We start from the raw sequence: 12,061 nt of genomic DNA, 5'->3' as shown, positions 1-12,061 counted from the left end.
CAGTTTTATATGAAGTCTGTCACTTCTACTCAAGAATATGTACCAAGTAACAGATTCTGCTGAGAATCTGTAAAAGACGCATGCAGTGGAGTGTGCATCTGCTCACTACTAGTTTTGGTGTTTAAATGATGCTATTTATATATTCTTGTTATTTTCTCCCCTCAGGAATTGCAATCTAAGTTGTATAAATCATCCCTAGTGAAACAATATTCAAGTATCATCTTGTCTGCCAGAATTTAGAGTTGAGAAGAAGAGGGTGCTCCCGCTAAGGTAAACCAAGGTAGATTATGAGTACACTCCAATTCCTTTATTGGAAAAGGTGACTTCCTAAATATACCCTGAGGCATCCTGTTTGCATAGGTCTTCTGTGAAACCATGCAATCAATAAAGGAGAAGCAATAATTGTCCTCTAGAAACAAATATTTTGTGTGCAGAGAGAGAGGGGTTAAGAAAAGAAAAGCAAGACGAAAAACATTAAGGAAATTATATGATGACAGGGTGAGGTCAGTAGAAGTACTACTGTTTTAATTTGACGTACCCGGCTTATTCAGTAACAGGCACAGATCGGCAGTAACTGAATGTTCTCTAGCATTATGTCTCTGGGTTTTAATCTGGCACAGGAAGGTTCCTTCTTTCCTCTTCGTCTTTTTGAAATACTTAATTTTGTAGATTTTTGTGGATAAGAGTCTTTAACAAGTAAACACACTTTAGTGCATCACAAAAGCTGGGTATATAATCCATTCCATGTAAGATATTCCTGTATTTTAATAAATAGGGCACATTTTCATACAGTGATTGCCTTCCTAGTACTTTCCCTTGTAGTATTAATTCTTCAGCTAGTGAGACCCACAAAACTGTAAACCCCTTAAAAGTGGTTTATATGTATGTATATACACACAACTCTGAGAGAAATCGCTCTCAGCTTAACTAAAATCTGTCCGTGGTGGGTTTACTTTTGGTGCTTGGCACTTAGAAGGCTTCAACACAGAAGGGGATTATTGTAACCCTGAGGTTTGGAAATATCTACATATCTGTTCATTTGTTCAACCACTTATTTTTCTTTCTTTTACAGAAGCACCTTTTTGTTAGGTCAAGTTAATATCTCTCCTTGCTGATTCACTCACTTTTTTCCTTATTTGCTGCTTGTCAGATGCTTTCTGCGAGATTCAGCATGTTACAGAAGTTCATTTTCTCTCTTCTAAATTTCCATCCCCTACTGCAGTGAAGATACTTACATACTGAACTGTAATATTTTGCAGAATTTTGCCATATCATCTTCACAGATAAAGTCAGTGGTGAAATGAAGCATCATAAAAACTCAGTAATTTGCACTGAATCTGGATTTTACTTTTCATTTAACTAAAAGGTTTTGTGCCTAGCATTCTGTCTAAGCAAGCTTCTTTGTAAATCTGACTAAATTCAATACTAGTTTCTTGCAGTGCTGAATCTTACAATCACCATATAAATAACCTACCTTTTTAAAAATCAACTTTGTAGATATTTTTAGATTATTAGCTCTTTACAAACTTTGAACTATAACATTAGAAAGATTTACTTTAAGTTGAAGGGGTTTATAGTCTTGATTTTTTGTAATAATGACAGGCAGAGGGGCCATTTCTGGGAAGGATCAGTGATAGATTACTATTTTCCATTCCAGATTGCATTCATTCAGGAACAGACACTTGAGCAGTGTTGTGGCAAATGAGAGGAAATTGCCAGTTTCTTGTTTATCCAAAATAGATAAATGCTGTGTTTCCCAAAATATATGTATGTATACTTTCTGCTTATGAGTGTCCTTGATAAAGCTACTGAAGCTGTTATGCATTTGGTCTAGAAATACAGGAGATGCACCTCTTAAGTATAAATTTCAGATATGTTATACTAGTTGCAGATTTCCCTTCTAAAGAGTGAACTCTGGAAGCAGAAGCAAGCAAACAAATATCCTCAACTTTCTGTGTCATGTATTAATTTTCTTCAAAATCATACCCAGTTCCAATGTAGAGTACAAATAAGTGGTTTGCGGCTGTTTTCCTGAGAGTAACAGACTATGTATTTTGTAGCTGGAATTTTCTATGATTGCAGGAATAAAAAGTAAAAAGCAAGAGTTAGAACTACTAAGCCTAAACCACACATTTATTTCTCCATCTATAAACTTTTAGTACAAGTAATTTGGAATCAAGTAATCTTGAAATTTTACTTCAGTGCTGAGAAGGAATTTTCTTCCAGTCTTCTGCCACTGAGAGCGTTCTAGCCACTAAGACCCAGGTGTTGAAAAGCACATTTTATCACTGTACTTCACTTTAAGAATCACTCGAAAATTAGAGGTAAAAAAAAATATTCCCAAAGGTTTGTTACTCACCACTATTTCCAAATAGTGGTTTGAACTTTGGACTTCTGAACTGAGCTATTTTGACATAAACCATCACTAGAAGCATAAACAAAATGCACCAACAGATTATCTTCCTGGCAATAGGTGCACTCACCTTATTTTTTTGTTTAAATACTGCCTGTTAATGGAAATGCTTATTCTTTTAGTACTACTGTAACATTACCGAACAATTTAAAACACTTAGCAGACTGTTCAGTTGCAGGCAATGTTCTGTATCTTCATATTTGACCAGTGTTTCTTCTGTACATTCCTTATTAATCACGATTTTAATTGTTCTATAGCACAAAAAAAGGGAAATCTTTACTAATATGGACATTCCATATAAGTTCTTGCTTTCATATTCTATTATTTCTTCTTTTGCTTCCTGTTTGAGGGAGAAATAACTATTTCATCACTCTCTAATAATCTTGAGCAGAAGAACCTGCAGGGGAATCCAAGTTATAGTGGAGGCAGTTTAGGCTCCCACCTGACTTACTCTCAGAAGTCTGCAAATTTAAGTTCTGCACTGAAAGGAGCTTGCTTGGATTCAGAGATACGCTCATTGATTTCAGCAAATTACTTCTTATTTTTAGCAGTGTAAGAGGGATCAGAATCTGGCTCTCATAATTTCCTCTCATGTATCACATTTTCTCACATCAGTGCCCAAAGTACTGTGGAACAAACATTTGCTGCTGGCAAAACGCAAATCTATCTGTACAGTTTTCTCTTGAGAAAACCAAGTGAAAATCCTCCATGCTGCTTCGCTCTGGGGCATTTGTGCACTATTCTAGAAATAAGGAGTAGAAAATCGTCAGTGTGAGACTTTTATCAAACTCTTTTGCATGGGTATGCCCACATCATCTCACAACAGTCCTCTTCATAGAATCACAGAATCATAGAATGGTTTGGAATGGAAAGGACACTAAGATCATCTAGTTCCAACCCCCCTGCCATGGGCAGGGACACCTCACACTAAACCAGGCTGCTCAAAGCACCATCTAGCCTGGCCTTGAAAACTGCTGGGGGTGGGGCATCCACAACTCTGGGCAACTTGTTTGGATCGAGTCAGGCAAAGGGAGTCCTGTGTCAGTCCCAACACTGTTTTTGTTCAATGGCTTGCATTTATATCACCTGGGGACCTCCTGAACAATTCCTTGGTATGTGTGGTTTTTAAAGTACATCACTTTTTTCCCCCCAATTTTATAAACCCAAATTAAACTACCACTGACTTTAAGTAGATTTTTGTGACCCTTACTCACTCTCCCTTTTTCCTTCCTTTATGCATAAGTTTATCTCCTACCAATATCCAAAGTCCTGAAAGCCCAATATTGCTCTGATATCTTCAGACTGAAATTCTGCTCATCTGTTTTTCCAGTTCTGCAGCAAGGACATTGACAAAGATCATCACTGCCTTGCCTTGCCTTGCCTTGTTGCATCTTGCATATTTTCAACTTTACTGAATTCTTTCTTTATTAGATCCTCACAATAATTGTTAGACATCTGCACACACACTTTCTTTAAGTCAAAGCTTTGCTCTTCTTTGTGAAGAAGTTAGACAAATGAGACAACCAACCCAAAAAAATCTAGAAAACTGCCGCCTGCCCTATTCTCTAGAAATTTAGTTTTCCTGGATAATGTTTGTCAAAATATTTTCTCTCTGACTTCAGCTGAGCAGTCCAAAACCACAGCTCAAACAGCTTCTAATTTTATACTGTACAGGTCTTTTTAACACTATCTCAAAGAATTACGTGATGTGTCTCAAGTAAGAGCATTTACCAGCAATTTCTTTTTTTGTTTCAAAAGCCATCCTGAATTGTGCAGAATTTCATTTTTGTATTTACTATGAAAGGAACATATGTGCTGATGAATAATGAGTAAAGATCTTCAGCAAAATAAGTGATTTTTTTTTTCGTATAAACTGTTCATAACTGTAATATGTACTGACAAACTTTACACAGCTTTAACTAGCAGATTTCCATTGCAGGTGAGACTAAACAGGTGGCAACCCCGATCAGTGCCTTGTTATCACTGAGAAGCTTTGATCTACCTAATGTATAATAAATAAGATTTTGCATTTTAATAATCTTGCTGCTTTCATATTGCTTGTGTTATAAAGTCTTATTTTATTTTCAAAACCTCATCTTTTTTATTATTTAGATTACTTTTGATCATTTATTTATTTCAACACGCCCACCAGTAGACAGATGATATACCAGGTGGGAGATACTGTACCGTATACCCACCACTCCCTCTGTCCACCGTTCTGTCATTCCTATGCCTGTAAAAGTGTAGCTGTTCTCTTTTTTTAATTTACACAATGTAAGAGATTGACCAGGTGATCCTTTTAGGTTAAAATACTGGCTGACAGAAAATGCCATTAATCTTAGTGTTCTCCTTGTTCTACATAAACTCCTCACTTTAGAGCTTTATTATGCCTTTATGAGTGAATTGCGTATAGTGTCTATTATATGGAAAATGCAAAGTTGCATGTCGAGTTCGTCTTGATGATCCTTATCGGTCCCTTCCAACCTGAGATACTCTATGAATCTATGATTTATGCCCCAGTAAAGACCAAAAACTTATTTTGTCAATGAAATAAACTTGAGTTCCTTGGAAATAGCATTCTCAGTTCTGGTCTCACGTACCTGCAACAATCCAAGGTTGGTGCTGTAGTGCTTTTAGTAATTTAGTACTTACATTGCTATTCAAATTCCCTATAATTGTGGTCAGTCTGATCAGACCAAACCATATCTATAAAAAAGGCATAAATAAAACTAGTAATATTTACACAATATGTAAGAATAATGCATTGCTTATGAATAGGTATTTTTCTCTGTCAGTGTGCTTTATCTTGTATTCACTGAAGTCTGTTGCTAGATTTCTCACAAATTATGTAATGTCAAAATGAGCACTTAATTAAATTTTGAGTTAGAAAAGCTATAGAACAGGCACTGAAATTGTTCTGTAAAGGGTATGTTAAATTATCCTCTTAATTGCAAATTGCACTAAAAGACAAAGTAGAGAAAAATATAATTTTAGCATAATGACCTAAATTGGGAAAATAAGAACTGCCTTTTGCAGTGCTGGAGTTGGTGGCTGGAACTGATTTATATAAAGTGTGCCCATCTAGGAACAAGCAAACCTATGAAATTAAATATCCATCAATTTTTTTTTAAGTGAGAAAATGGGATAGTCTGCCAGTGTGAGAACAACCTGTACTTGCTAAGGAATGCAGCCAGAATTTTGTTTGGAAGCAAATTCAGCTCAGTATGTGGTATGCAGTGCACTAAAAGGTTAGAGCATTTTCCTTGCACACTGCGCTTCTGCAGGTTACAGCATGGCAAGATGATGTATGTATGTGAATACAGAGGTGTCTCAGAGAGCAGATGAGTATTCTTCAAAGTCCTACCTTTTCCCACTTTCTTATAGAGATTGTTACCTAAACCTATTATTTTGTAGATAATGAAACTTCAAGAAAGAAATGCCATTAGAGGCCAGCTGCTCTGCTGGTATGCATTTGAAGTGATTCTTCAATTAGTTAATTCTGTCAACAATTGTGCTTACAAAGATTTTGAATAAAAATAATAGTTGTTTTTTTCCTTGAAAATTTGCTGCAAACTTTGGAAATTGCATATAGAGCATTCAGCACACTGTAAAATAAATTATGATATGGCTGCTCTTCACTGACAGTGACTTGGTTTTATCAAATCCCTTTCTTTCTGGATAGAAAATCCTCTACTTAAAAATTATTATTTTAATTGCCAGCTAATTTCTTTGGTAGGCTCATCAAACAAACCTGGGGATCTAGCACATCATAGTCTACTGCATGACATTTAAATCACAGGGGTTTCAACTGATCTGGAACTCTTCTGTTTCCCCCAGTGGAGGGAGATGTTTTCGCCATTTAATGTGATGGGTTCGTTCTGCAGGGACAGGCCCAACTAGTTTCAAAAAAGATATTGCATTTGTTGCAGTGGTTTGGCTGCAATAACTCCCACATTAGATCAGACGATTTGTGAAAAAACAAATTAATAAGATTATGCCTTGGGTCCACAGGAACACTAAGAGGGATGTAAAGGAGTACCATGGCCAGTCTGCCGTACAGTGGTCCACCTCTCGGCAATAAGAACAAGAGTCATTGTGGGATTATTTGACCAAGAGATGACTATTATTCTCAGCACAGACATGCATAGCAGTGTAGGTCTAAAATAACATGCCACTAGAAAGTAAAAATAACCAAAATATTGTCACATTGGGAGAGTTTATCTCTCTTGGCTATTTCATAGACTAATTAAATGGCAGCATAGGCCTAGTCCCACTGTCCTTGTACTCTCCAAATTGCTAGCACATTTTAGGTATAATGTTGTCATGGACATAACTATCAAAACCAGTCACTTTCTTTATTTCTGACCCAATAGAGTACACTTTGTCATCACCAAATAATCATTTTCATTGCATATAATCCCCTTTAAAATTTTAAAATGCACGCTAGCCTTAGTGAAGTAAGGTATACTATGAAAATTATCAGGAAAAAAGGTAATATAGCATGAAGTAAAAAAAAATAAATATATATATATATAGATATTTGGCCTTTGGGGAAATGGAAGACTTCTAATAATGATACCTGACTCATGAGCAAGAAAGAAATTTGTCTTTGATTCCTAAATTGTAATTCTTAGAATAAAGCCAAATGAATGCTCACTATGGCAAGCTGCTAAAACCAAAACTCTTGAAAGGTTTTAGTTCAGTATTAAATTCATTAGTTTGAAAAAAACCTGTGGATGAGATGGGGTCTAATCCTTCACTCCCTGCTTGTGCTCTATTTGGCAAAATTCTTAGGCTTTCAGCTTCTACAGATCTTTGCAAAATTATTTTTATCCTTAATAAACTATTTGGTCTGTTAGTTACCCTAAAACAAAACAAATTGAAGGACATGGGTGGACGGATAATAATTTCAAGAATAATTACACTAGATTTTTAAGAATGAGAGTGAAAAGCAACTGCAGCAGCAAAACTGGAAAAATAACAAGAGATTAATTTCCATATACTGATGAGAATTTTAATGTTTTATACTGAAGTACAAAAATTTTTAGACACTACATATCTTAACCCAGTTTTTATTTAAAATATAAGCTTGAAGGCGGTTTGCCTTTTTTATATTCCCTTGGCTGATGCCCAGTAGTGTAAAGACATTAATCAAAGAGGTGATAATTGTACGCAAAATGGCATTTGATTCTAAATCTGGCAACTTTAAACCAGAGCTGTTGACATTAATAGAAGGAAAGTTATTTACCTGGAGAGAAGAATGGTAATTTAAAATACCATATTTTCTTAATATAACAGACTGGTTTTGTTTTTCTGGGATTAGGGGTGAATGCTCAAAACAGTTATAATGTTTTCTGAGACAGGAGGTGGAAGTTTAAATGATCCTTCTTTCTGACTTTGTAGCCACTCAGAAAATTGTCTTCTGCATAGAAGGTAATACATTATCTATGTCTATTAAATTTATTCCAGCATAAAATTCCAAGTTGTGGACACTATTAAATAAACAAATGGTTTGGGTCCTGTGAATGCTCTGCATTTGTAATGTACTGTGTAGATGCAAATGGTTGAATAATATATTTTTCTTTTTCCTTCAAAGGAAGGTGACAAAAACTGCAATGTTTCTTATGACTGATAATGTAAAATTAGGTATTTGGATCTTTTCAAACAATCTAGCCTTCTGTGTCCTGTAGTGAGGGAGATGATAAATTCGGGTAACTCCATTTAGTCATAGGAGTAAGAATTTTCTCTTTTAAGTCTGGACTACTTTAGAAAAAGCTGAAGATGTTGATATGGTAGGACTGTAGGCTGACATTTCTGATAATGTGTTCAAGGAAGTATGATGTAGCAGCAGGGATCTAAGAAAGTTAATATGGGCCATAGCTAATGTTTAAATCTTTAATATTTTAGAGCTGTGAGGATTGTTCAGGGTTTAGATTGCTTTTTGAAAGCAGTTTGTTTAAGATTAAAAAAATAAAAGTAGTTTCAAATAGAAATTTGGAAATTGATTAGCTCAATGTAGAAAAATAAAATGTTTAATATAGAAAGAAAATAACTATTTTGGCTGATTTTGAGCTCCACACGATCACCATTGTACTTGATTTAATAATGGACTATGGTAGATCTTAAATGTCATCTATGTACTTCTGGTCATAAATCAAGGCACTTTGTGTAGACACGGCATCCCTGATTTTCCTTGCAAGTTTTTCACAGTGAATTTGGCTGTGTTGCTAGAAAGGGAATCTTCATTTTGCAGGTTTATTCTTTTATTACAAGATTCTATTTTCTGTTTAATAACAGAGAGCACAGAACTGAATGCAGGTATGCCAACAGAATTGAAAGCAATTTGAAGCCTCACTGAGATGTACCATGAGAGGTTTAGCTCAGTTCAGATGTATGAAATACTGAAAGTATACCTAGACATTGAGTTCTATTAAATGCTAGAATCCACAGGATTCTTTCCTGAATTAACTGCCAGCTATTGTGCCAGAAATAGAAGGAGCTACACAAAGATACCAAAATGCAAAAAAATGGGAGGACTACTTTGTTAGGAAGAATCATATTAAGCGAACGGAAAGACCAGAAGCTGTCTGGAATTATGTGAAGCATGTGCCAAAGTCAAAATGCTTGAACATGCCACAGAAGACTTGAATTAAATTCTTTCCTTACACTTTACCTAGGAAATAATCTTTACCTTACCTCAAAATTCCTTTTATTCCTCTTTACTGAAGTATTTAAGTGCTAACATACATTTAGATTCAATTAGAATAAAATAAAATCTGTGCCCTAGGACATGGCTGTGTTGTAGCTGGTATTGAGCCATCCATCTCTGGAAGCACTAGTTAATGTGGGAATCTGTATGTCTGTATTTGTTTCAGATGACTGTATCTATAAACACTAATTATCATTCTTTGCCATGGACAAGATGACACTATTGCCTCTTGCCATTAAAAGGCACTGCCAGAGCCATATGAACAATTGCCTCATTTTGCAGCTAAAATAAAGGACATTATTTCATAGACTATTGTTTTGAAACAAAATACAAATTTTGATTTCAGAAAAGTGAAACCAGCAACTTTTCCTTTTCAGATTTTTTTTTCCGTTACCAAGTCTGACCTCAGTTCAGGAATAGCTGCACAACCCTGATCCTGAAGCTGCATTTCCATGCAAATGAACCATGAGAAATGTCACCTGGATCAGATGAAGGATTTAGCCTGGTGGAACTACTGGTGAGGTTAGTTAGGTGTAGCTGCTCCCTCCTGCCCCTAAATTCTCTGGGCTGGTTCTTTCCCTAAGTGCAGTGCTTCACTTTCATCTGATTTCTGGATCCCCACATAAGACATTTAGGAAGACAGAGCAAAGCAGTGCTATGCAGGAAGACTAAGCTTTGCTCATATTTACACCAGAATATTGGGAGAACCTAAAGACTCTCCAGTTTTGAAACTAAATCAATGCAAGTTTGATTTACCAGGGAATTAAATCAAACCCTTTCTCACATCAGGGCTCTGCATAGTCCAATCTAGGAAAAAGGTTGAGGTAGAACTCAAATTCATCATATTTGCTAGCTTCAGCATGTTAAGGAAGATGATGGAAAAGCCTAGTTTGTACATAAAAATAGGCAAGGCCTCTTGTTGTTACAATTATATATTATAATGTTATGTGTAGTATATTATAATCATTTAGGAAACATTATGGTAAATATAACAGGTTCAAAGAATCTGTTGCTAAAATACAGAGATAAAAAAATGAATGTATTCATTCAGAAGTGTAAAGGCTGCTAAGCTAGTGGTCTGATTGGGAACTTGCCTGCATATAGCTGTCATAAAATGCAATAGATTTCTCTTTCTTTCTCCTAAGTGAAGCCTTATCATTGGAACATGCCAGTATGTAAGCCAGCATGATCTATGTAGCCTTTTTTCCCAAATGAGTATTTTCTCTTCAAGATAATATTTGCATTTGAAAAAAATGTCCTTAGTGAAAGGAAAACTTTTATGCTTGTATGATATTAGTCATAAAAAAATTAGATTTTATAGACTCAGAAATACATGTGTTGCAGAATGCAACCAAAAAGTAAGTTAGTAAAAAAGGAAGGCATGCTTCTCCTTTAATGTCTGTGGAAGCCTTTGGAAGAGAGGGCTGCTTCTGAGGGACGAGGAATGTACATATACTGACTGGTAGCTAACATCAGGTTTTCTGGACCCTAAGCAAAGTAGGACTGCAAGATACAGTTTCTTGGTTTTGAGACCTATACATTTATAGCGAACAGTAGAGAAGTTAATAATTTGGGAAGCCAGCTTTTGTGTTTGTGACACATAATTTTATGCATGGAAATGAAGATTTTGAGGTGAAAAGAGAGTCAGTTAGCAAGAGAGTTTATGAAATCCTGCTTACTTTAATCCCCCAGGAGGTAAAACAGTCATTTATTTCTAACTGGGCACACAAAGAGAAGTAAGAAATGGAGTTTGCCTTCATTGTTTTGTTTAATTTATCCTTGTTAGTCTGCATTTTTATTCAACCTTGCTCCCTGAAATAATAACTATTCATTTTGCCAATACAGATTCCTCAAACCAAGAATTTACTATAGTATAATTATTATTTTTCAAGTCTTATTTGTATATTGCAAAGATCAGGAAGAAGTTTTGCTTGGCTTAAGTTTTCTGCTGGTAGTTTTAAGCCTTTTTTTATAGTTTTTTTTCTTTTGGTTGGCTGTCCAAAAGCTTTAATGCAGAGGGGTTTTTAACACTTTCAGTTATCTAACATTTTGCGAGCATTTTTCTTCTTGGTCTTGCCATTCTTGGGACTATTCACACACCAGTTCCTCTTCATCCAGGAAGAGTAGGGGTTATTCCTTTCTTAATTTTCTTTATTTCTTGTGGGTTTGTATAGAGGGTAAAAAAGAGCTTTTGGTATTTACAGGTGTGTGTCTGAAGAACTCATAGTGCTCGTGGAACTGTGATATGCTATCCATTGCATCCAGCGATGCATGTAATCTTACTTAGTCTCACTCTGTTCCTCTTTTCAGGGTCATACACCTGGCAGTCGAGATTGAACAAACACTTTTCTACTGCAACATGTCTAAATTGTCACTATCAGCTTAAAATTAAAGGTAGCCTCTGCAAATTAGTCTTTCCAAGATTTCAGCAGGATGAATATGTATTAGCTATGTATATCTAATATATCCAAAATGACAGGCACCCTCTAATTCATCCTTTATCAACAGCATGCAATGCAGCACAACACAAGGCACACAGAGACTGCTCCTGAGGCTCCGTTATCCTAAACTCGTAGGATGACTAACATTTCACTTTCAATCAGGTGTCTTTACTGTAGTAAAAGGAAGTACAGCCTAAAGGAATGCAGTGGTTGCAAGGAACAGATACATTCCTGTCACATGTGCTGTGTATCATCAGTACATTCCACACTGTGCATTAAATTGCTGCAAGCTCTGTAATACAGGAGACAGGTTGGGTTTCCCTCAGACAGAAAGTGGTATGCTCCTTCACCAACTTTCTCATGATGTAACTGATTATAAGTATACAGAACCTATGAATGTTTCAATAGGTCTTTAATTTACAATGTTGGGGAAAATGAATGCAGAATTTCAAAACCATTTTCTTCATTGCATTTACAGTATTTTAATGTGCTTCCAGT

General features: G+C 35.7%; 1 protein-coding gene across 12 annotated transcripts in view; it reads left to right on the top strand.

Moving 5' to 3' along the window:
• Nucleotides 1-12,061, top strand: part of DMD (dystrophin) — a 745,980-nt gene that overhangs the window by 646,158 nt on the left and 87,761 nt on the right. Inside the window, exon 54 of one of the 12 annotated variants that reach the window (XM_061349398.1) lies at nucleotides 8,711-9,429. The exons of the other annotated variants lie outside the window; for them this stretch is intronic. Within the exon in view, the coding sequence (XP_061205382.1) occupies nucleotides 8,711-8,771 (61 nt within the window). The 3' untranslated portion in view covers nucleotides 8,772-9,429. Of the gene's footprint in view, nucleotides 1-8,710; nucleotides 9,430-12,061 lie in introns of those variants that run through there. 12 annotated transcript variants of the gene reach the window in all.

Source organism: Neopsephotus bourkii, unplaced genomic scaffold (genome assembly GCF_033783945.1).
Source record: "Neopsephotus bourkii isolate Nb327-2 ecotype Australia unplaced genomic scaffold, CSIRO-AGI_Nbou_v1 NB_414, whole genome shotgun sequence".
NCBI lineage: Eukaryota > Metazoa > Chordata > Aves > Psittaciformes > Psittacidae > Neopsephotus > Neopsephotus bourkii.
Note: the sequence above shows the minus strand (reverse complement) of the source record. Positions and strands in the feature narration are given on the sequence as shown.